Source organism: Aphelocoma coerulescens, unplaced genomic scaffold (genome assembly GCF_041296385.1).
Source record: "Aphelocoma coerulescens isolate FSJ_1873_10779 unplaced genomic scaffold, UR_Acoe_1.0 HiC_scaffold_88, whole genome shotgun sequence".
Taxonomy (NCBI): domain Eukaryota; kingdom Metazoa; phylum Chordata; class Aves; order Passeriformes; family Corvidae; genus Aphelocoma; species Aphelocoma coerulescens.
The window spans coordinates 926,798-949,586 of NW_027184072.1; the positions used below are offsets into that span (position 1 = coordinate 926,798).

Genomic DNA, 22,789 nt, shown 5'->3' on the forward strand with positions numbered 1-22,789 from the left:
CTCTTTGCCTTCTCTGCTGTTGGCATGAATGCTTTATGGTATAGCTATATGGTATAGCTCTGTGCCCCCAAGCCTCACCTGCCTCAAAGGACCCCCAGACATCCTGCAGCTGCAGTGATGATAACACTGGGGCAGAGCAGGTGCCCTTTAGTCTCTGGATCCCAACTCCTGCATCATCTTTCCCTCTCCTGCAAGTTGTCTGAAAAAGAGATGTTTCATTATTTGGTTTCTGTAGTTTCAGGCCTCTCCTCTGGTTCCCAGGCTTCCACTGAATCACAGAATCCCTTGAACAGGCAGTTCAGATGTAATTAGAAGCTTTTCAGCTCTCCCTGATTCTGCCTGGCTTCTGCTCAATGCCACACACATTGATTTATCACATACTATAGCACAGCACCTGTTTGGTATCAGTACATCCAGAACTAGTTTCCCAAACTCTCTGGTTTCTTTAAACCATGCAGGAAGCCCAGCACAATGCATAGACAGGAAAGAAGAGCCTAGGCTGATCAGAGCTTTGAAGCCACAGACACCTTGTCCCTGTAGCAAGGGCAGCAGGACACATGTTGCAGATGAACTGCTTTTATGAGGCTGCTAGAGCCAATAAGGTTGTAAGAAATGACTGTACGTGAGTGAAGATCATCTAGTGCTGTTCTGCTCAATAGAGAGACAAAACTAGAGACAAATGCTCTGGATTCCCTTTCTGCTTTAGATCTTGTTCAAGCAGCTGCCTCCTCTCAGGGGCCTATTCCCTCATCTGTATGTGGGAGTGTTTCCCTGTCCCCCAGAGGATGCTGTGGTTTCTAAACATGAAAAGCATCTGCTATAAAGAAAAATCTCCTGGAAGGGTAGAAGCAAATAGAAAGGGTAATAGAGATGGATGAACTTCTGGGGCTGAAAAATGTGAAATGCAGCAGAAGCAGGAGGAGGTCTGTGGCCACTTGAGGTTGTTTTTCCTTGTCTCCCTCCCTTGCTGGACAGGAGGTGCTATGAGCATTCAGGGATTCTTTGTTGGCATAGCAAAGTCTCCAGAAGGCAGCTGGGGAGAAATACCACTCCTTCCACCCAGTGTTCTAAAGCTCTGGGCTACATGGTACAACAAAGTTATCAAGAGTTGCTCTGTTACATAACACAACTCCCGAATGTGAGATGGGGTTAGAGGCTGGTAACACCAGGGGGGTTCCCTTGGAGTCCCTAGGGATCACTTTCTCTGCCGCTCCTTCCTCGGCAGCGGGGGTCTCCTCATGCTCTTTCCCTGCCCCAGTGTGGGAGGCTGAGCCTGCTGGAGCGTGTCTATCTGCCGTAGAGTCTCTTTCAGCATCTGTGCATCCCTGCACAGCTCCTTTAGATGCTGCTGTCCCCTAAATCCAGGCAGACCGGGCTGCATTTGCCTGCTGCCAGTGTGAGGGGAAGAAAGAGCAAGAGTTCATTAGGGCTTGACCTGAAATGATGTTTTGGCGTTTCTGCTTCTTCTCACAGCTTTGGCAGGTGAGCAGCATCTCTGTCCCTGCCGCCTGCTGGCCCTTGGAATGCACACATGAGCCCAGGTATCACTTCTGGTGAACCCAAGTGGCCGCGTCAGTTTGAAAGGGCGGCTGTTGTTTCACTGTTACCTTTCTAGGCTGGTTACAGCTCCTCCTGCCTGTACTACAGCCTGTGCTTGAAGACACAGAACTACCGTCCTGGAGAAAAGGCATCAAAAGCTTGACAAAGGCTGAAGAGAACACTCTGATTACCCCTTTTCCCAAGAGGGTTCTTTAGCTGAAGTTGCTAAACAGGACCAGACTTGACACCCCGGCATGGGTTTGTGGTTGTTTTATTTCTCGAGCCCTCAGTCCTGCATGGGACTCGGTAATCGGGTGCTGCAGAGGCTCTGGCAAGGCATCAAAGACGCCTGCCCCGCACCCAAGGGTGGCGCAAGATCTCCTCCAGCGCTGGCCTGTCCGCAGGGTGCTTGGACAAACACCAGCGGATCAGATGTTGGCACTCTGGGGAGAGAAACCAGAAAGCGCCGGTCACTTGCAGAAGGCTCCTGCCCAGCTGCTCCCGGCGCCTCCAGGGCCCGGGCTATGCTGCGTGTGCTCAGAGCTGTGCCAGCCTCCCGGCTGACTCTGCCCTTTGCGGGACAGTGGCACGGCAGGACACGCGCCACCTCCTTCAGCCAAGCAGGCCACACCGACCACGTCGTCACGGGCTGCCTCCTGCGGCCAGCTCTTGAGGGCAGATGGGCCTCCCGCGCAGCTGCGTGAGGGCCACGCTGGGCTGCGCGGTGCCATCTGCCAAAGCCTGCCTTCTTGAGGCCAGACACCAACCTGGAGAGACCTGCTGCCAGAAGAAGAGCTGCCCCGACACGATGTCACGGTCCTCCTGGAAGGGCATGTTCCCGCAGACCATGACGTACAGCAGCACACCCAGGGACCAGATGGTTGCCGAATGGCCGTGGTAGCAGCCAAGGCAGATCCACTCGGGTGGGCTGTACATGTGTGTTCCTAGGGGAGACAGGTGGCGCTGTCCAGGTGCAGGCTGCTGGCTTCCAGAGCCTGGTGCCAGCCTCCTGGCGGAAGCAGGGGCTGCACCGGTGGCCACAACTTCCCCCCGAGGCCACCGGGCGTTCCCCAGCCAATTGGCCAAAGCCAAGAAACCGTTCTGCAAGGCAAACAAGGCCAGCGGAGCAGCCCAAGCCCTTGCGGGCCTGCCAAGCCGAGCGGCCGGGGCCTGGCTTTGGCAGCCCCCCTCTGTGGGCAGGGCTGGCAGCTGGCTCCTGGGGCACAGCATCTGCCCCGTGCCAAAGGGCAGCCGGCAGCCGGCTGAATGCCGCAGCCCACAGCCCAGGAGGGAATGGGGCCGTGCAGTGCCTGGCACTGGGAGCAGGGCCTGGCCTGTGGGCTCACCGGCAAATCGCGTGAAGGCCTGCTCCTGGAGGAAGGTGCCGCAACCGAAGTCGATGAGCTTCAGGTCGCCGCTCTCCGGGTCCACGAGGAGATTCTCTGGCTTGATGTCCCGGTGCAGGACGCCGCAGGCGGTGCAGTGCCGCACGGCCTCCAGCACCTGGCAGAAAAGCCAGCGCGCCATCTCCTCGCACAGGAACCCCTGCTCCAGCAGGAAGGCCAGGAGATCCTGCGATGGCTCCGGACGCTCCATCACCAGCAGGAAGTTGTCAGGCAGCTCAAACCAGTCGAGGAGCTGGATGATGTTGTGGCAGCCAGAGCCCACCTTCTCCATGAGCACGATCTCCATGGGAACACGGGTGCCGTCGGGCTGTGAGGAGGAGACAGTGCCTCCAGCAGGCCTGATACTGCCCTGTGGCTCCGCTGCCTCGTGCCTGGGATGCCCCAGTGCCCCCTTGGGCAGCCTCCCTGGTGCTTGGGCTTCCTCCCGCCCAGGGGATGCTTGGGGGGTGCCCCCCTGCCCGGCCCCATCACCAGTGTTTGGCATCCCCGGGCCCGCGATGCTCCGGCTCGCACGCTGAGCCCACGCCCGCTCCCCCCGCCCTGCGCCGCCTCCCGCCCTGGGGCCCCGGCCTTATCCCTGCCCGCCACGCCCCGCTCTGTCGCGGTGGCCCCGCTCACTCACCAGCTCGTACCACCGCAGGACGCTCTCCCGGGCCACGCGTTTGATGGCCACCTGCAAGCCCACGAGAGACGGGGCTGAGCTCAAGCCCTGCCCCGCCCCGCCCCTGGCCCTCCTCCCGCGCCCCGCCGTCTCGGCCACTTTACCGGACTCCCGTCTGAGAGGCGGATGCCCGAGAAAACGGTGCCGAAGCCACCGCTGCCCAGCTGAGGGCCCAGCTGGTACAGCTCCTGCAGCTTCTTCTTTTGCCCTGCGACCGAGACCGAGCCATCAGCCTTGCGCCCAGGGCCCCCCCGGCCAAGTGCCCGCGAGTAAAGCGAGCCGAGCCACCGCGGGCCACGTTGCTCTGACCTGCTTCCTGCTGCGCGCCGGGCAGCGGCCACCGCCTTGCAGCCGTCGGGCAGGGGAGCGGCAGAGCTGGGGCAGGGGAGCGCGCAGAGGCGGCTGCAGGAGCCGGAGGGCAGCGGGGCAGGGCGTCACCGTCGCTGTCCCCGGCGTCGTGGGCTGGACTCTGCTGTTGAGGACTGCCGGGGCTACAGCCCGAGGACTCGCACAGGGGGGTGTCAGGAGCAGCTGCAAACCAGGGAGGGGTTTTTTGAAGCCGTGGCATCAGAAGCACTGGAAACAGCCAGAGACTCTGCTGCTCTCAAGGGCCCTGGCCTGGCCTGTGGATGCCCCTCAAGAGCCCCGAGGGAGCCTCAGACAGCTCCTCAGAAGATCTCACCTGCTACCAGAAAGGCCTTCCTGGTAGTCGGTGGCCGTCTTGGAGCAGCTTCCTGGAGATGGAGGAACCTCCTGGGTCTCTTGAGGGTCATCTCTGCCACCAGGCACGGGCTGTTGCCAGCTGGCACAGCCGGCACAGCGTCCTGGGAGCTGTGGGCCGGCAACTGCTGGCTCCAGCTCACTTGCTGCTCCGCCACCTGCTCCTGAGAAGGCTCCCCTGGATCGGGCTGGGCTCCCACTTGGACTTCTGGGCTTTCCCTGGCCACGTCAGTTGTCAGGGTTGCGCCCGTATTGTTGAAGTCCGTGAGTCCAAGGGAGCTGGGAGACCTGTCCACAGGCTCTGCACCTTCTGCAGGCTGACAGGTCTCACTGAGCGTCTGCGGGGGATAGAAGCTGTCAGAGATAGCGGAGGCTCGTGGCAGGATGGAGGATCTCTGACAGCCTGAGCTTCTTGCCTGGATGGTGGGTCCCTCATGGTGTGCCGTCCTTGCAAGGGTTGAGGCTCTCCCAGGGATGGATAATCTTGCTGGGAGCGGCCTCTTGAAGGGATGGAGGCTCCTGGAGGAGCTGGACGAGCCACAGCAGGGCAGGTGGCCTCGCTTCACCAGCTCCTCCAGTTCTTTCCACAATGCCTGCCACATCCCAGAGCAGAGCGGCACCCATGTCCCATTGCGAGCCCAGAGCAGCAGCATCAGTTCCTGCAGCTCCTGGGCCACTGCCACGCAGGGGCCGCAGCTGCAGGGGCTGTCCAGAGGGCTCGCGGGAGCACGTGGCCGCTTGCGAGGGGTCACCCGAGGCCTGGAGGACCTGGGAGCCACAGGGGCTCCTCGCTTCCTCCGTGAGCCTCTGGGCTGCACCCCCGGGCGCTTGCGCCTCTTCGATGTCCGTGCCTGCCGCCTCCGTGGTTGCCAGTGGCCAACGGCCCACCAGACAGCCACAGTGGCCAGCAGCAGGACAAGCACAATCACCAGGACGCCACCGTCACACATGGCTCCGGCGCGTCCCATCGCGACTGCACTGGCAGCTGCAGGTGCTGGCAGTGTTACATAGCGACTGCGCGGTGATGTCACAGTGCTGTGGGCCAGGACAGCCGGGTGACATCCCAGCCCTGCCTCTCGCCAGCGCCCAGCCCCTTTGTGCCGTCACAGCCCTGTGCCCACCTCAGCGCTCTCCAGTGCCACAGGAGGAAGAAAGGGACTCCCTGTGGGCACTTGAGGGCCCTCTGGAGCAGAGTGGGTGGAAGATTCTTGTCTAAGTAGGACATAGGGATGAGGAGGGGAACAATGGTGGTGTCACCTCCTTGCTTGCAGAGCATGGGACATGGATTGCCCAATGGGACACTGTAAAGTCCTTGGGGAGAGCAAGCCCTGCTCAGCAACATCCAAACCACCCACATGCTATCCACCGCATTCCCATCCTGAATCCAAATCCAACTCTGTCCCACTTCCTGGGAAGAAAATGGATCCTATCCCATTGAAAACCAGTACATCAGCCAGTTCTTCACCCAGCACACCCTGTCCCTGCTCATCTCACATCTGGACACCTGCTCCAGAAGGATTCTGTGAGGGACAGGATCAAAACTCCTCTTAAAATCCTGAAATACAACCTGCAATGCCTTCCCATCACCCATGAGACAGGTGACCTTATGGCAGCAGGATAATCAATCAGTTAGACCAGAATTTCCCTCTGTTATCTCACGCTGCCCACGGCTGACACTGGCACTGTCCTTCCCATCACTTCCCAGTAGTGCCAAGCATGACCTTCTCCACCATTTTTCCTGCTATCAAGATTAGATTAAGAGGGCTGGAGTTTCCTGGAAAGTCCAAGCACTTGCTGTCAAGTCGCATACAGCTGGAGAGCATTGAGCCAGCATGGACCTCCTTGGGCTTTCAGGAGCTTGGGTAGATGATTTAGGGGGTTCCTTCTGGGACATACTGGGATGAATCCCATCCAATGCCACAGCCTCATGGATATTGTTCTGGTCCAAGCTGTCCCCAGCAATCCCAAATGGAAGATCACTGTCCCTCGCACCACTCTGCCTCCTCCATTGGACACCCTTCAGCACCCAGAGAAGCTGGTGGTACTTGGCAGAGCCAGGGTCTGTGGGACAAGGACACTGGCAACAGCTAAAAGCAGAGAGGATGCCCAGAGAGCCCAATTCCCACAGGATTCTGCCATCTTGAGGGGGTCAGCCTGTCCTGAGAAGATGCTTGCCATGGCTTTGGGCATTGCAGTCCTGCTGGCCCTGGTGGGCTGCACAGCCGTGGAGGGCTGAGCTGAGTGTCCGCCACCCACGAAAAGCTGGGAGAAAGACTGCGGACAGGACGTGGGATCCCAGTGACCTCCCGCCCCCAGTGCAAACATGGTGGCCACACCTGTCCTTCCAGTGGCCCCGTAACAACTGGTCTTCCAGTTGCTTCAGTGCCTGGAGGGACCCCTCAATCCCGACAAGGTGCCAAACCCCAGCGTCCTGCCATGGACCTGTCTGGGGGTCTCCACTGAGAGTCCATCCATAAGCAGCTGCTCCAGGAGGTCAAAGAGGAGGCAGTGAGGAGAGCCCAGCAAGGCAGGGAGGGGAGGAGATGAGGGGCTGGGAAGGGAAAGGGAGGACCACGCACTTGGTCTCAGAGGACCAGGCACTGCAGGCTCGGCACTGCTGGCTCTCAGGGTGCCCTGGATGGGCAAGGTGGTGCCAGGTGCCATCCCACCATGTTCCCCGGCTGTTCTCTTGTCCTCACAGCCATGACCTTGGGACAGATGGCTCTGCACATCCTTGTCCTCCTCTTCTGCCAACACAGTTCAGGGAAAATACTTCCACTACTCCACCTCAGTAAGGGTCCCAGGTGGCTCCATGCTGCTCAGGGTGCTGGAGGTGGTGGCAGAGGAGAACCCTGAAACCTTTAGGTGAGAGCCAGAGGGGCTGTGGCAGTGGGGTTGGGCATCCCACCACCCAGCCTGGAGCCCACTCCGTCTTCCTGGCTACTTCCAAACGTCCTGGGGCCCCATGGTTGTGGTCTCCATCCACGAGCTGGCTTCCAGCATGGATGACAGGACATACTGGCAGTGCCACAGTGCTGGGGACACCCTCGATGAAGATGGGTGGCCCAGGGTGGCCACCAGCTGGGGAGCGTATCCAGGCCATCTTCAGCTCCTACTGATGCCACTGAAAGACACTGGGAGCCGCCATGGAGCAAGGAAGTGTCATTCCAGCATGTCCCTGGGTATCTCTGTGTGACCCTGGGAGTGGCAGACAGTGCCACAAAGTAGGAGGTCCCTTGTATCCCCAGCTTCCAGGGCAGGGAAAACAAGGAGGTATTGTTCCTACAGTCCCACCCTGGCCTAACTGGAGGGGGAAGCCAGTACAAGACACCAAGAGCCCCTAGGACACAGGTGGCAGGGATCCAGCAGATGACCCTGCACCAGATTGGCTTGTGGGGCCAGGGTGGAGGATTTGGGTTATAAACCTCAGGGATCAAGGGGACCCCCAGGATCCAGGGGACGGGGTGGGCAGCACAGAGCAGAGCCGATCGAAACCGCAATGGGGAAGGGATCAGTGCCATCTGCAGGGCAGAAGGACACTGGACGCGGGAGTGACCGCAGAGCCACCGTTTGATGGAAATGGATTGGTAGGGGTGTCAGGGGCTCCCATCGTACCAGGGACTCACCACACTGGGGCCCTTGCTAACAGGCAGGGTTGGTGCAGACAGAGAGCAAGTCAGTTCCCTGGGACACACGGGACCTCTCGATCCACTTGCAACTTTAGGCCTAAGGGGGGAAAGTGTCAAGAAGTTCTTTGATTATTCAGGGACCAAGTGGGATAGAGAAGCAGCTGCATTTTATTCAACCACTATTGGTAAATGCGGGGGATAGGTTTGAAAGGCATGAATTTCTGTTTCTTCCTGATTGTGATTGTAATTTACTGGGAAGGGATTTGATGGCTAAACTGGGAATGTAAATTAATATTGTGAAAGGTGATAAGGAAGCTACCACTGCTGTAACTGTCTGTCAAATGCCTGAGAAGACCTATGCTGAAGTAGACCCAGGGAAATGTGGAAAATTAGATATGGAACCTCTCCAAATCACTTTGAAGCCACCAGGACAAGTGGTGTTTAAAAAGCAATACCCTCTTTCAGGAGGGAAGGAAGGGGTTACAGCCTTTTACTGAGTCCCTGTTAAAGGCAGGTCTTTTGGAGCCACGGATGTTTCCCTATAACACTGCTATCCTTCAAGGTGAGAACCTGGCAGAATTTTAAAGTGTTAAAAAGCAGATGAACTGAGGCTCCTGCCCTAGCCCTTCCAAACAGGGAAGAAGTATTTGCATTTTATGTGGATGTTGAACAGGACCACGCCAGAGGAGTTCTAGTGCAAGAACACCACGGGGCGGTACTTGAAGACCGATGGCCCGTTCTTCTGAAATGTTAGACCCCTCGGCGAGGGGTGGCCCCATCGTTTGCAAAATTGTGCAGCCACGGTTTTCATGGTAACTGAGGACGGCAGGAGGCTCTCTAACCCTTAAGCTTCACATCAAGTTAAGGCTTTGTTGACCAAAAGAGCCTCTCATGGAACAGGAGGATTTAGAATTAAGTAGGGGGGAAGGGTTTAACCCCACCTCCTGTTTAACTGGTCCCGAGGGAGGAGACCTGAAGGAAACTCATGACTGGATTCAGGTAATAGATCTCCAGATGCCGAGGAGATATTAAATTATCCCCCTTGGAATTAATGTTTGGGATTTTTCTTTTTCTGGAGCAGTAAATCAGGATGTTGATGGGAAGTCTCTGGTTCTGTTCCCAACAGGGCAGCCATTTGGCGCAGTCCAGGAACGCGGCATCAGAGTCCATGGAGGTGTAGGACAGATCTTTCCCTCTCCCACTCCCCACTGCCACCAGCTCCCCCTGGGCAACGAGGGGGCTCCCGGCTGAGCGAGGGCAGCGCGAACGTGCAGCAGCTCAAGGATCCGCTCCCTGCGCACTTCCCGGGACAGGGCTGCCCTGGGCCTTGGCATGGACGCCCTTCTCTGCTCGGCGTGACCCTCCTGCCTCAGCCTCGCTCAATTCGATTCATGTGCCTCCCGTGAGGGACACCCTCCACACAGATCCTGCTTCTGATTCCTTGGATCCACAGCGCTGTTTTTCCTGGATTTCAGCCACGGCTTCCCCTGTGTAAAGGATAGGGATACATAGGAGGAGTGTGTTGGGCTCCCCTCCACCACTGTTAGTGGTTTCAGGCCCCCAAGAGCTCTTGTGTCTCCCTTTTTCCCAACAATATCCCTCCATCCCCTCCTTCCCGACGCTTCCCCTCAGCAGCACCGAGCCTTTTCCCCGCCCTTTTTCCCCTCAGCGCTGGCCCCGCCCCCGCTCAGACCACGCCCCCTCGGCGCCGCTGAGGCCTTGGCCACGCCCACCGTCCTGGTGGGACCGGCTCCCCGCCCTCCCTTCCCTAATTAGCGCCCTTAGTTCGTCCCTCGTTAATACGTCCCTAATTAGGCCCCTGGCGGCCAAGAGCAGGGGTTTGGAGGAGCTCTGTGGGACACCCTGGCTGCGTGGGGCAGACCAGAGACGCCCAGTGTTGTCCCTCCACTCAGGGCAGGGATTCGGGGCACCGCGGCCACCCGGGGAAGATGCTCCGTTGCCAGCCCACACCTCCACGAAAGGGAGAGGAGGAAAGCAGGGTGCCAGAGACACAGAACCCCTCAAGACTTCCCCAGCTGGGTCTTCTCCGCCCCGCCCCTTCCAGCTGTATGCCGTGTTTACAGGAGCTCAGAAAGAGGAAAAAAAAAGAGAAACGAGCTCCACAGTGAATTCCTGAAAGAAAAATCCATCAATGGCCAGGAGACTCCTGTGGCTCCTTCCTGAAAATCAGGGCTGTGGGGAACAGGGTGCAGGGTGTCCCAGGACACAGAGCTGGACACTGATCCCTCCTGGATCTCCTTGGCACCCCTGTCCCAGGCAAGGATGGTACTGAATATCCTCTTGGAGCTGTCCCAGGAAGGTCCCTGCTCCCTGGCGCAGGATGGGAGGGGTAGAGGTGGTCCTCTCACACTCATCCCACTCATTCCCCCCTGCCCTGACTTTGCCCCTGGGGTGCTCACCCCCCTTTTTAGGGTGTCCAGCCCTGTTCTCATGGGGAACCTTGGCAGCACCCATGAGCATAACCAACCTTTCTGGGAGGCTGGGAGCACTGGTGAGGGAGGGGGCTGTTTCTGGTGACCTGGAACTTGGCTCCTGCTGTGAGCCAGCGGCTTTCTGCCTGCTGGGCTGGGGGAACACCCTCTCTGAGCTCTGTGACAGCCCCAGCCCCACACCCACTCCTTGCCACAGCTCCTCCCAGACAGCATCTGCTACGGACATGTCCCCTGCTACTGTCCTTTGGCCAGGGGCCTTGTGGCTCATGCCAGACCCTTCTTCCTCCCCAGGGAGCCTCCTCCCAGGTAAGGGGGGAGCCCCCCACAGCCCAGGACTCTCCAGCTCAGCCCCCCTGGAGCCAGGCCGCCGTCTGAGTCCCACGTGCCCTGAGCCAAGTGGGGACTGGTGGCCGTCTTGGCCACAGTGACCACAGATAAATCGACTTTCCAACCTCTGACAAGAGGAAAAGGGCCAGCAAAACCTCAGTTCGGGGCATGAGGAGAGCAGACTTCAGACTGCTCAGGGAACTGGTAAGCAGGGTCTCCAGGGACAATGCTTTTGCAGGTGCTGGGGTCCATCAGTGCTGGTCAATTTTGAAACATCACCTCCTAAGGGCACAGGAGTAGGAGAGTCCCAAATGTCGGAATCCAAGCAGACGAGGCAGAAGGCATCTTCTCTGGGAAAGAGGATGGAAAAGAAAGCTGTGTGCCCAGTGGAAGCAAGGTCAGCAGAAGAATACAGATGTCAGGAAAATTAATCCACAAACACCACAGGTTTATGTCCAAACAAGAGACAGAGCAATCCTGTTACTTTATTCGAATAAAGGGAGAGGCCATGGGCATTTCCCATGGGATCTCTCAAATTGTTAGAGGACGCAGCTTCCTTTTTCTCCTGATTTCCCGGCTGCATTTTCCTCTCTCCTTCCCCAGTGGCTGAGGTACTTGACAGGTACAGACTTCCCGAATGGCTTAATACAAACCCCCTTTCTAATGTGCACCCCCCACCCTCATTCTTTTCCTTGTGTCTCTGTTCTTTTTCTCTAAATCCAGGGATTAGCAGAGTCTTGAGTGAGTAACAGTCTGTGTCAATTAGTGGAATTCCTATGGAATTTATGGTTCCTCCCTTTGCTTCTTTCACCTATCAGTATCTGGCTTTATCTACCATCATGCCCACAGATAGTTTGTAAAGACACCTCCTCCTCATTCCTTCCACAGAGATGTCTCTTGCCACTGTAGGGAGAACTTTGGTGCAGTGAAAGCTCAGCTGGAGAGGAAGGTGGCCAGAAGTGTGGGGCACAATAAAGAGTGTTTTTAAATATATTAATGGAAAAAAACATTGTAGAAATAACATTGTCCCCTTCCAGGATGTGGATGGTCACCTCACAAACAGGGACAGGGACACAGCACAGGTGTTTAATGCATTCTTTGCCTCTGTCTTCAACACTCCTCCCTCCCTTCCCAGTGGAAAACATGCACTGTACCAAGGGACACTGCAAAATCCTTGAAGAGGGCAAGCCCTGCTCAGCAGAAACCAAACCACTCATGTTTGATCCACAGCATTCCCATCATGAATCTGAACCCAGCGTGTGCCAGCAATTGGGAAAAAAGGAGCCCTATGCCCGTCAAAACCAGAGCAGTGGGAGCACTATGAGCACTCCTTGGGAAATCCTGACTTATTTAGAACAGAGGCAACGCAGAAGTCGGTGAGCTGTTACAGAAAACTCTTCCTGCCATCGACAGCCAGTTCAGGAGAGCTCCCCAGAGACACAGGAACTTCAACTCCCTTTGTCTCTGGAAGATTTCTCAGGCACAGAGAGTGTTTCCAGTTGGTACTGCTGCAGTGTCCTGGGAGCCATGGGCTTGACACTGGTGGCAGCAGCACTCTTCCTGATGTGCCACTTGCTGCAGGGAATGACTCACTGCAGCAGGCTGAGCTGTTCTTACTGCCAGGCTTTTTCTGGCCATGTGCATCTTTAGAGATGCGCTGGTTCTGCTGATCCCTGAGGTGGGCACAGGGCTGTGACGGCACAAAGGGGCTGAGCGCTGGCGAGAGGCAGGGCTGGGATGTCACCCGGCTGTCCTGGCCCACAGCACTGTGACATCACCGCGCAGTCGCTATGTAACACTGCCAGCACCTGCAGCTGCCAGTGCAGTCGCGATGGGACGCGCCGGAGCCATGTGTGACGGTGGCGTCCTGGTGATTGTGCTTGTCCTGCTGCTGGCCACTGTGGCTGTCTGGTGGGCCGTTGGCCACTGGCAACCACGGAGGCGGCAGGCACGGACATCGAAGAGGCGCAAGCGCCCAGGGGTGCAGCCCAGAGGCTCACGGAGGAAGCGAGGAGCCCCTGTGGCTCCCAGGTCCTCCAGGCCTCGGGTGACCCCTCGCAAGCGGCCACGTGCTCCCGCGAGCCCTCTGGACAGCCCCTGCAGCTGCGGCCCCTGCGTGGCAGTGGCCCAGGAGCTGCAGGAACTGATGCTGCTGCTCTGGGCTCGCAATGGGACATGGGTGCCGCTCTGCTCTGGGATGTGGCAGGCATTGTGGAAAGAACTGGAGGAGCTGGTGAAGCGAGGCCACCTGCCCTGCTGTGGCTCGTCCAGCTCCTCCAGGAGCCTCCATCCCTTCAAGAGGCCGCTCCCAGCAAGATTATCCATCCCTGGGAGAGCCTCAACCCTTGCAAGGACGGCACACCATGAGGGACCCACCATCCAGGCAAGAAGCTCAGGCTGTCAGAGATCCTCCATCCTGCCACGAGCCTCCGCTATCTCTGACAGCTTCTATCCCCCGCAGACGCTCAGTGAGACCTGTCAGCCTGCAGAAGGTGCAGAGCCTGTGGACAGGTCTCCCAGCTCCCTTGGACTCACGGACTTCAACAATACGGGCGCAACCCTGACAACTGACGTGGCCAGGGAAAGCCCAGAAGTCCAAGTGGGAGCCCAGCCCGATCCAGGGGAGCCTTCTCAGGAGCAGGTGGCGGAGCAGCAAGTGAGCTGGAGCCAGCAGTTGCCGGCCCACAGCTCCCAGGACGCTGTGCCGGCTGTGCCAGCTGGCAACAGCCCGTGCCTGGTGGCAGAGATGACCCTCAAGAGACCCAGGAGGTTCCTCCATCTCCAGGAAGCTGCTCCAAGACGGCCACCGACTACCAGGAAGGCCTTTCTGGTAGCAGGTGAGATCTTCTGAGGAGCTGTCTGAGGCTCCCTCGGGGCTCTTGAGGGGCATCCACAGGCCAGGCCAGGGCCCTTGAGAGCAGCAGAGTCTCTGGCTGTTTCCAGTGCTTCTGATGCCACGGCTTCAAAAAACCCCTCCCTGGTTTGCAGCTGCTCCTGACACCCCCCTGTGCGAGTCCTCGGGCTGTAGCCCCGGCAGTCCTCAACAGCAGAGTCCAGCCCACGACGCCGGGGACAGCGACGGTGACGCCCTGCCCCGCTGCCCTCCGGCTCCTGCAGCCGCCTCTGCGCGCTCCCCTGCCCCAGCTCTGCCGCTCCCCTGCCCGACGGCTGCAAGGCGGTGGCCGCTGCCCGGCGCGCAGCAGGAAGCAGGTCAGAGCAACGTGGCCCGCGGTGGCTCGGCTCGCTTTACTCGCGGGCACTTGGCCGGGGGGGCCCTGGGCGCAAGGCTGATGGCTCGGTCTCGGTCGCAGGGCAAAAGAAGAAGCTGCAGGAGCTGTACCAGCTGGGCCCTCAGCTGGGCAGCGGTGGCTTCGGCACCGTTTTCTCGGGCATCCGCCTCTCAGACGGGAGTCCGGTAAAGTGGCCGAGACGGCGGGGCGCGGGAGGAGGGCCAGGGGCGGGGCGGGGCAGGGCTTGAGCTCAGCCCCGTCTCTCGTGGGCTTGCAGGTGGCCATCAAACGCGTGGCCCGGGAGAGCGTCCTGCGGTGGTACGAGCTGGTGAGTGAGCGGGGCCACCGCGACAGAGCGGGGCGTGGCGGGCAGGGATAAGGCCGGGGCCCCAGGGCGGGAGGCGGCGCAGGGCGGGGGGAGCGGGCGTGGGCTCAGCGTGCGAGCCGGAGCATCGCGGGCCCGGGGATGCCAAACACTGGTGATGGGGCCGGGCAGGGGGGCACCGCCCAAGCATCCCCTGGGCGGGAGGAAGCCCAAGCACCAGGGAGGCTGCCCAAGGGGGCACTGGGGCATCCCAGGCACGAGGCAGCGGAGCCACAGGGCAGTATCAGGCCTGCTGGAGGCACTGTCTCCTCCTCACAGCCCGACGGCACCCGTGTTCCCATGGAGATCGTGCTCATGGAGAAAGTGGGCTCTGGCTGCCACAACATCATCCAGCTCCTCGACTGGTTTGAGCTGCCTGACAGCTTCCTGCTGGTGATGGAGCGTCCGGAGCCATCGCAGGATCTCCTGGCCTTCCTGCTGGAGCAGGGGTTCCTGTGCGAGGAGATGGCGCGCTGGCTTTTCTGCCAGGTGCTGGAGGCCGTGCGGCACTGCACCGCCTGCGGCGTCCTGCACCGGGACATCAAGCCAGAGAATCTCCTCGTGGACCCGGAGAGCGGCGACCTGAAGCTCATCGACTTCGGTTGCGGCACCTTCCTCCAGGAGCAGGCCTTCACGCGATTTGCCGGTGAGCCCACAGGCCAGGCCCTGCTCCCAGTGCCAGGCACTGCACGGCCCCATTCCCTCCTGGGCTGTGGGCTGCGGCATTCAGCCGGCTGCCGGCTGCCCTTTGGCACGGGGCAGATGCTGTGCCCCAGGAGCCAGCTGCCAGCCCTGCCCACAGAGGGGGGCTGCCAAAGCCAGGCCCCGGCCGCTCGGCTTGGCAGGCCCGCAAGGGCTTGGGCTGCTCCGCTGGCCTTGTTTGCCTTGCAGAACGGTTTCTTGGCTTTGGCCAATTGGCTGGGGAACGCCCGGTGGCCTCGGGGGGAAGTTGTGGCCACCGGTGCAGCCCCTGCTTCCGCCAGGAGGCTGGCACCAGGCTCTGGAAGCCAGCAGCCTGCACCTGGACAGCGCCACCTGTCTCCCCTAGGAACACACATGTACAGCCCACCCGAGTGGATCTGCCTTGGCTGCTACCACGGCCATTCGGCAACCATCTGGTCCCTGGGTGTGCTGCTGTACGTCATGGTCTGCGGGAACATGCCCTTCCAGGAGGACCGTGACATCGTGTCGGGGCAGCTCTTCTTCTGGCAGCAGGTCTCTCCAGGTTGGTGTCTGGCCTCAAGAAGGCAGGCTTTGGCAGATGGCACCGCGCAGCCCAGCGTGGCCCTCACGCAGCTGCGCGGGAGGCCCATCTGCCCTCAAGAGCTGGCCGCAGGAGGCAGCCCGTGACGACGTGGTCGGTGTGGCCTGCTTGGCTGAAGGAGGTGGCGCGTGTCCTGCCGTGCCACTGTCCCGCAAAGGGCAGAGTCAGCCGGGAGGCTGGCACAGCTCTGAGCACACGCAGCATAGCCCGGGCCCTGGAGGCGCCGGGAGCAGCTGGGCAGGAGCCTTCTGCAAGTGACCGGCGCTTTCTGGTTTCTCTCCCCAGAGTGCCAACATCTGATCCGCTGGTGTTTGTCCAAGCACCCTGCGGACAGGCCAGCGCTGGAGGAGATCTTGCGCCACCCTTGGGTGCGGGGCAGGCGTCTTTGATGCCTTGCCAGAGCCTCTGCAGCACCCGATTACCGAGTCCCATGCAGGACTGAGGGCTCGAGAAATAAAACAATCACAAACCCATGCCGGGGTGTCAAGTCTGGTCCTGTTTAGCAACTTCAGCTAAAGAACCCTCTTGGGAAAAGGGGTAATCAGAGTGTTCCCTTCAGCCTTTGTCAAGCTTTTGATGCCTTTTCTCCAGGACGGTAGTTCTGTGTCTTCAAGCACAGGCTGTAGTACAGGCAGGAGGAGCTGTAACCAGCCTAGAAAGGTAACAGTGAAACAACAGCCGCCCTTTCAAACTGACGCGGCCATTTGGGTTCACCAGAAGTGATACCTGGGCTCATGTGTGCATTCCAAGGGCCAGCAGGCGGCAGGGACAGAGATGCTGCTCACCTGCCAAAGCTGTGAGAAGAAGCAGAAACGCCAAAACATCATTTCAGGTCAAGCCCTAATGAACTCTTGCTCTTTCTTCCCCTCACACTGGCAGCAGGCAAATGCAGCCCGGTCTGCCTGGATTTAGGGGACAGCAGCATCTAAAGGAGCTGTGCAGGGATGCACAGATGCTGAAAGAGACTCTACGGCAGATAGACACGCTCCAGCAGGCTCAGCCTCCCACACTGGGGCAGGGAAAGAGCATGAGGAGACCCCCGCTGCCGAGGAAGGAGCGGCAGAGAAAGTGATCCCTAGGGACTCCAAGGGAACCCCCCTGGTGTTACCAGCCTCTAACCCCATCTCACATTCGGGAGTTGTGTTATGTAACAGAGCAACTCTTGATAACTTTGTTGTACCATGTAGCCCAGAGCTTTAGAACACTGGGTGGAAGGAGTGGTATTTCTCCCCAGCTGCCTTCTGGAGACTTTGCTATGCCAACAAAGAATCCCTGAATGCTCATAGCATCTCCTGTCCAGCAAGGGAGGGAGACAAGGAAAAACAACCTCAAGTGGCCACAGACCTCCTCCTGCTTCTGCTGCATTTCACATTTTTCAGCCCCAGAAGTTCATCCATCTCTATTACCCTTTCTATTTGCTTCTACCCTTCCAGGAGATTTTTCTTTATAGCAGATGCTTTTCATGTTTAGAAACCACAGCATCCTCTGGGGGACAGGGAAACACTCCCACATACAGATGAGGGAATAGGCCCCTGAGAGGAGGCAGCTGCTTGAACAAGATCTAAAGCAGAAAGGGAATCCAGAGCATTTGTCTCTAGTTTTGTCTCTCTATTGAGCAGAACAGCACTAGATGATCTTCACTCACGTACAGTCATTTCTTACAACCTTATTGGCTCTAGCAGCCTCATAAAAGCAGTTCATCTGCAACATGTGTCCTGCTGCCCTTGCTACAGGGACAAGGTGTCTGTGGCTTCAAAGCTCTGATCAGCCTAGGCTCTTCTTTCCTGTCTATGCATTGTGCTGGGCTTCCTGCATGGTTTAAAGAAACCAGAGAGTTTGGGAAACTAGTTCTGGATGTACTGATACCAAACAGGTGCTGTGCTATAGTATGTGATAAATCAATGTGTGTGGCATTGAGCAGAAGCCAGGCAGAATCAGGGAGAGCTGAAAAGCTTCTAATTACATCTGAACTGCCTGTTCAAGGGATTCTGTGATTCAGTGGAAGCCTGGGAACCAGAGGAGAGGCCTGAAACTACAGAAACCAAATAATGAAACATCTCTTTTTCAGACAACTTGCAGGAGAGGGAAAGATGATGCAGGAGTTGGGATCCAGAGACTAAAGGGCACCTGCTCTGCCCCAGTGTTATCATCACTGCAGCTGCAGGATGTCTGGGGGTCCTTTGAGGCAGGTGAGGCTTGGGGGCACAGAGCTATACCATATAGCTATACCATAAAGCATTCATGCCAACAGCAGAGAAGGCAAAGAGACACAGGAGATGATGGGTTTTTCCTTGTAAGCCTGAGGAATTCACAGGAATTCCCATTTTCCCCAGCTTCCCTACAGTATCAGTGTTTAGACATCACCCTGCCTTAGAGGATCTTCAAAAATCTCCCTTTATAGTGAGCAGAGAAACTGGTATTTCTCTGTAAGTGGCCACGATCCCCCTTGGCAGTGCAGCTGTTACTGCAATTTTACTTTGGGGAAGTTAAACACCAGTCTCATCTCTAAAAGCATCCTCACTCACTTTACAAAGTGCCTCAGGAAGGGTAAAAAGAGGGGCTTTAACACAAGCACACACCCTCCTCAGCTGTGCTGTTAAATGCCAGGTTGCAGTCCAGAGACTTACCTTCTCCACTCAGAAAGGGAATTCTTTGGCTGATACTTCTATAGAGAGATCAATAAACTCACAAGTAAGGACTGTTTCTGTTATTGGCTCTGCGGTTGTGCTTTCCCCAATGGTGGCTTCACACAGCACGTAATCCTGCACCTCCTGCCTGCAAGAGACACTTGTCACCAGTGGCTGCTGGCATCCAGCAAATTGGCTCACCACCCACCACGGGCCCTATTCCTGCCCCAGAGTTATGGTCACTGCCCCCTTTTCTTCCAGCTTATTTATTCTGCACTCAATTGTCTCTAACACTGCACCCCAACAGCCACAAAAGGCACTTGGGAGACCCTCCCTCCCTTCTCACACAGCTTTTGTCTTACTCTGTGCATACCCCAGATAAACCACTTGGCACTTGTTTAATTCACTTTCTTCTTGGGCTCCTAGTCTAAGTGTAACTTATTTCTCTGTCTTTCCTTGCTGACTCAGCATGCAACACTGTTTGCCCAAAAGAGCAGTATTTCCTTCCACCCCTATTTTGGGATCAGCACTGGGTTTTGGTAGATGTGAAATCACGATAAAGCCGTAGCTGGCCTGATGGTGGCCAGCAAGGAAAGCAACTGGTGCTGCCATGGAAACGTGTGGCCTTAAGCCAGTTTCTTGAAGGCCCCTGCTCATTCCCTCAGGCAAATGTCAAGGGACTGTGGAACAAGCCCAGGGGAGGGGATCTGATGGTTCCCTAGGCTCAGCCCTTGGTGGGGACCTCACCTGCCGAACGCTGGAGAAGCCTTGCACCACCATGTGAGCTGACTCGTCTGGCTGCAGCTCCATTGACCGTGGCTGCAGCTGAAACAGGGGCTCTGGGAATCCTCTTCGTCCTTGGAGCTACTGACAGATGTGAGGCTCTGGCCCTCCTCCTCAGGTGGTCTGTAACATTCCATGGTCCAGTAGAGCCAATGGAAACGGTAGCCCCCGTTTGTGAATTTGAACCAACAAAAGCAGGGAATGAGGCTAGAAGAGAAGACAAGATGGAAAACAGTATGGGAGTAGCTATATTTCCCTGGTCATCAGATTGCTCCCAATGAACAATTTGAGGTGTTAATAGCTTGGAGACTGTCTTCATTTCCAGGTCTTAATGTGGACCAGAAACAGTGTCTGATAATCTGCCCTTCTGATGTCATCATTGCAAAGAAAAATATGTTTATAACGGCAATGTAGCATTTTCCAGGAGATGCTGACAGGACCTGGTGTTTTCCTCCAAAATGTTTGTTCTGGGGTGATTCATCCTGTTACTGTATTTTGCATTAATCTGCGCCCAAAACTATTACTCAATCTTTGAGATCCTGCACTTGGGGACCCTGTAGGGGGGGTACGACCGCCATCCTGAAGTCTGCAGCAACAAAACCCTCATTGACGAGGTGAAAGGTTTGTGTACTACAACGTAGCGCTGGGATCATGACAAATTCTATCAGTCTTGGACTTGGGTAGATATCCGCCCGCGTTCCAGTGCTCCGTAACACCTGTCTCTGTTCCAGAAAGTAGGCAAGAAAGATTTGAAAAAAAACCCAAACCAAACCACAACAGGGAAAGCTAAAAAGCTTAAACAGCTCAATCCTGCTCAAGTTATTTCTTTAGGGACAACTACCACTCTCCAGCTGAAATACTGGGCTTTTGGGGGAAAAAAAAAAGACACATTCACCTTTAGCGGGGGGGGGGGGGGGGTGGTTCCGAGCGCAGGGGAGCCGGCCAAAGTCACGATACGAACACCAATACTATTTGAGCATCGTGCTTCCTTTATTGTTTACTTACACTCACTTATATCTACAAAGCTTCACGCACTATTTCCACAGGACAGCCTCTAAGCAGCAGGGGAGCCGACCAGCATGTAACTTTTCCCAAGGCTGTTCAAGGCTGCCTGCTGCCAGGTGTCTTTCTGGCCTATCTGCAGCCTGAGGCCCCTTCAGGGGTGCTTCTGCAGCAGTCCTGGGTTGCCCCAACTCTCCTGGGCTATCATACGCCCCTGTTCCACAAGGAATCCCTATACATTCACCTCCAAATTAAAAAGGATTAAGGTAAGAGAAAGCTTCAAACTACAAATTATTGGCCCAAAGGTAAAAGCTTTTCAAGAAATCTGTAATTAAGACCAGGCTGACAGTTAAACAACTGGTTATTCTAGTGGGGAGAAACCCTCCTCTTTAAGGTAAGGAGCGTGATAGTTAAAAGCAACTGTTTTGTCAAACTTCAGGCTCCCTGCCACAGCCTGCACTGCCTGGCCCTCCTGTTGACTGACTTACATGCAGTGCCACACTGGCCTGTGGGATATGCCCAGCCCTTGCCCTGGAGGGATCTCTGCTGAGACAAGAGATTTTGCAATTGCCCAGCAGGACTCCCTGAAAAGGCAGCCACTTCTTGGTCATGGCGAGGAAAAGTGGACCCACAATCCTTTGGGAGACACTATGCAGATCTTTCTGTAACCCATTGGTCTGTCCCAGACCCTCTGTAACCCATTGGTCCCCTGCTGATCCCCTGTATCCCTATAAAAGGAAGCCCCCTGGCTCTGTGGGGGAGAGAGCTCGTCCCTGGCTTTCCCCTTCGCCAGAGGGAACCAACAATAAAGCTACCTCTGTGCGGAACCAGCCACACAGGCCTTCTCGTCTCTCTCTGGTCTGGTTTGGCCTGGAGGCTGCCCTGCAGAGCTGAGCTGAAGTCACGAGCTGACAATCACTAAAGAGCTGACAGCCCCTGCAAGGGCCCTCCTGCCAGCAGCTGAGGGAAGACACTGGGCCTCGGGACGGCGATCCCTTTCGGGACCATCTCTCCGGACCAGTCACCTCTTCCTGGGTCAGAGCCACGGACCCCACCACCAGCTGTAATACTGGCCCAGTGTGATGGTGCCATCCAGGGGATTTGGCATCATCATTTCCATATGTCTTAATATGTTTGGATCCTTGCAACTACTTTCCAAATGCCAGCTTTCCTTTCTTTTACAGAAAGCTCAAGGTTTCCAGAAATCTTCTGACATTCTCTTTTGTGCTCAGAGAGATGACATGACATTTTTAAACAGATGTTTCCAAAGTTAATGGCATTTTAAAGATTAATTAACTAAAATTATCCTTGATTCCAGCTTAGATGAACTATATGCTGTGTCAGACACTGAGATTACCACCTATAAGGCATGAGCTGTGTATGCCACCAATCCCTTCTGTCCTTCTCCATACCAGCCTGTGCCTGTTTTCTCTGGAAGAATCCCTGTACGCTTTGCACCCTGCCAGGATGAGTTGCACAAAGGCACACGTCTCCCCTTGCACTCACCAGCAAGTTTCCTTCATCCCCGAACACGCCAATAAGGACACTGGTGTCATACTTGCCCAATTTTTGGGCTTCGATTGTAACTGGAATCTCTGCTATGCTGAAAGGCTGGACAATCCCACAGGGCTCGGAGCTGGAGTAGAACACAGGAGTATCTTCCTTGCGTTTCTAGAAGGGACAGAATCAAATGCAACTTCAGAGGGACCTCTGAAGAAACTTTAAAGTCCTTAACATCCACCACAATGGCAACTCACACACACTTCTAAAAATCCCCAGGAAAAAGGTGAAAGGCACAAACAAGATGCAAGAATTGTAGGTTTAGCATTCTCAGGGGGTCCTGCAAGGAGGCTGCCAGCACAGGCGTTGGTGTCTGTGAATGCAGCAGCTTTTCACAACCCTCTAAGATCTCCCACATCCCGAAGACTAGAACATGAACTGCTTCCTCAGGAGGTTAAACTGCACCCTAAAGTTTACATTCAGGTAGGATCTTGTTCTCAGCAGATCTTTAAGACTGAATAGAAACCAGCAAACCAAACCCTTTTTTTCCCCCAATAATCTCCTCAATAATATTGGAGAGGAGGAGGTGGATGCGATGCCAAACCTGGGCAATAAGCCCGTAGCAGCCAGGAATGTGGCTGTTATTCACAATGAGGAACTTCCTCTCGTACGGCTCCTTCAGATGGCACTCATCGTAGCACAGGATGTAGGGGCACGCTGTCAGCTTAGGAACGATGCATCTGGGGAAAGAGATGACCCCAAGGGAATCAGAGATACTGAGAATGGAGAACGTTTACCCCTGAAGGTTGTGAAATGGAGCGTAACACATTTGTCTCTGTCAAATCAACATTTAACAGCCCTACAGTGATAAATTGCCTTCAAAGTCTTCCCACTCAAACATGTCTTGTCAAGGAGGGGCAAACCCTGAAAGGCAGCACCCAGAGGCTGCCAAGTGCCCCAGGCAGAGCACTTGTCCCACAGCTGCCTCAGCCCCTCCTTTACCCAAGAAGGCTTGAAAGGACTCCTGTAACAGTCCCAGTGATCCATGAGCTCTGGGGGAGCCTTGCCAACAAGGACCAGTGCTCACCAAGGCTCAAAGAACACAAGACTACAGTGTCTCAGTAAAAAGAACTCCCTTCTCTCCCATGGCGCTGTTGCCCTGGCCTGAGAAGTCAGCTGGCTTGCCCCAGCCTTGGAGGGCACAAGCCACCACCTGCCCTACAGAGTGGGTGATCACCCTCTCCCACCTCCTACAGCTCCCTTGGTCCTTCACCCCACGGCTCT

At 56.5% G+C, this 22,789-nt stretch overlaps 2 protein-coding genes across 2 annotated transcripts; one reads left to right on the top strand and one right to left on the bottom strand.

Annotated features, from left to right (window-relative positions):
- Positions 1-1,878: 1,878 nt before the first annotated feature.
- LOC138102590 (serine/threonine-protein kinase pim-1-like) lies at positions 1,879-2,957 on the bottom strand. Its single transcript, XM_069000313.1, has 3 exons — positions 2,886-2,957; positions 2,307-2,483; positions 1,879-1,982 (listed from the first exon to the last, which is right to left on the bottom strand). The coding sequence occupies exons 2-3, from the start codon at positions 2,473-2,475 to the stop codon at positions 1,879-1,881; spliced, it is 273 nt and encodes a 90-aa protein (XP_068856414.1). The 5' UTR covers positions 2,476-2,483; positions 2,886-2,957.
- A 4,334-nt stretch (positions 2,958-7,291) lies between these two features.
- Positions 7,292-15,982, top strand: LOC138102591 (serine/threonine-protein kinase pim-1-like). Its single transcript, XM_069000314.1, has 7 exons — positions 7,292-7,396; positions 13,197-13,391; positions 14,067-14,150; positions 14,243-14,270; positions 14,589-14,975; positions 15,378-15,554; positions 15,879-15,982. Exons 1-7 carry the CDS (start codon positions 7,292-7,294, stop codon positions 15,980-15,982), a joined length of 1,080 nt encoding a protein of 359 aa, XP_068856415.1.
- Positions 15,983-22,789: the final 6,807 nt, after the last annotated feature.

Coding starts and splice junctions, on each gene's coding strand:
- LOC138102590 (XM_069000313.1), bottom strand. CDS start 2,475: ATGTACAGCCCACCCGAGTGGATCTGCCTTGGCTGCTACCACGGCCAT. Junction 1,983..2,306: donor CTGGCAGCAGGTCTCTCCAG/GTTGGTGTCTGG, acceptor TTCTCTCCCCAG/AGTGCCAACATCTGATCCGC.
- LOC138102591 (XM_069000314.1), top strand. CDS start 7,292: ATGGTTGTGGTCTCCATCCACGAGCTGGCTTCCAGCATGGATGACAGG. Junction 7,397..13,196: donor ATGAAGATGGGTGGCCCAGG/GTGGCCACCAGC, acceptor TATCCCCCGCAG/ACGCTCAGTGAGACCTGTCA. Junction 13,392..14,066: donor AGCAGGTGGCGGAGCAGCAA/GTGAGCTGGAGC, acceptor AAGAAGCTGCAG/GAGCTGTACCAGCTGGGCCC.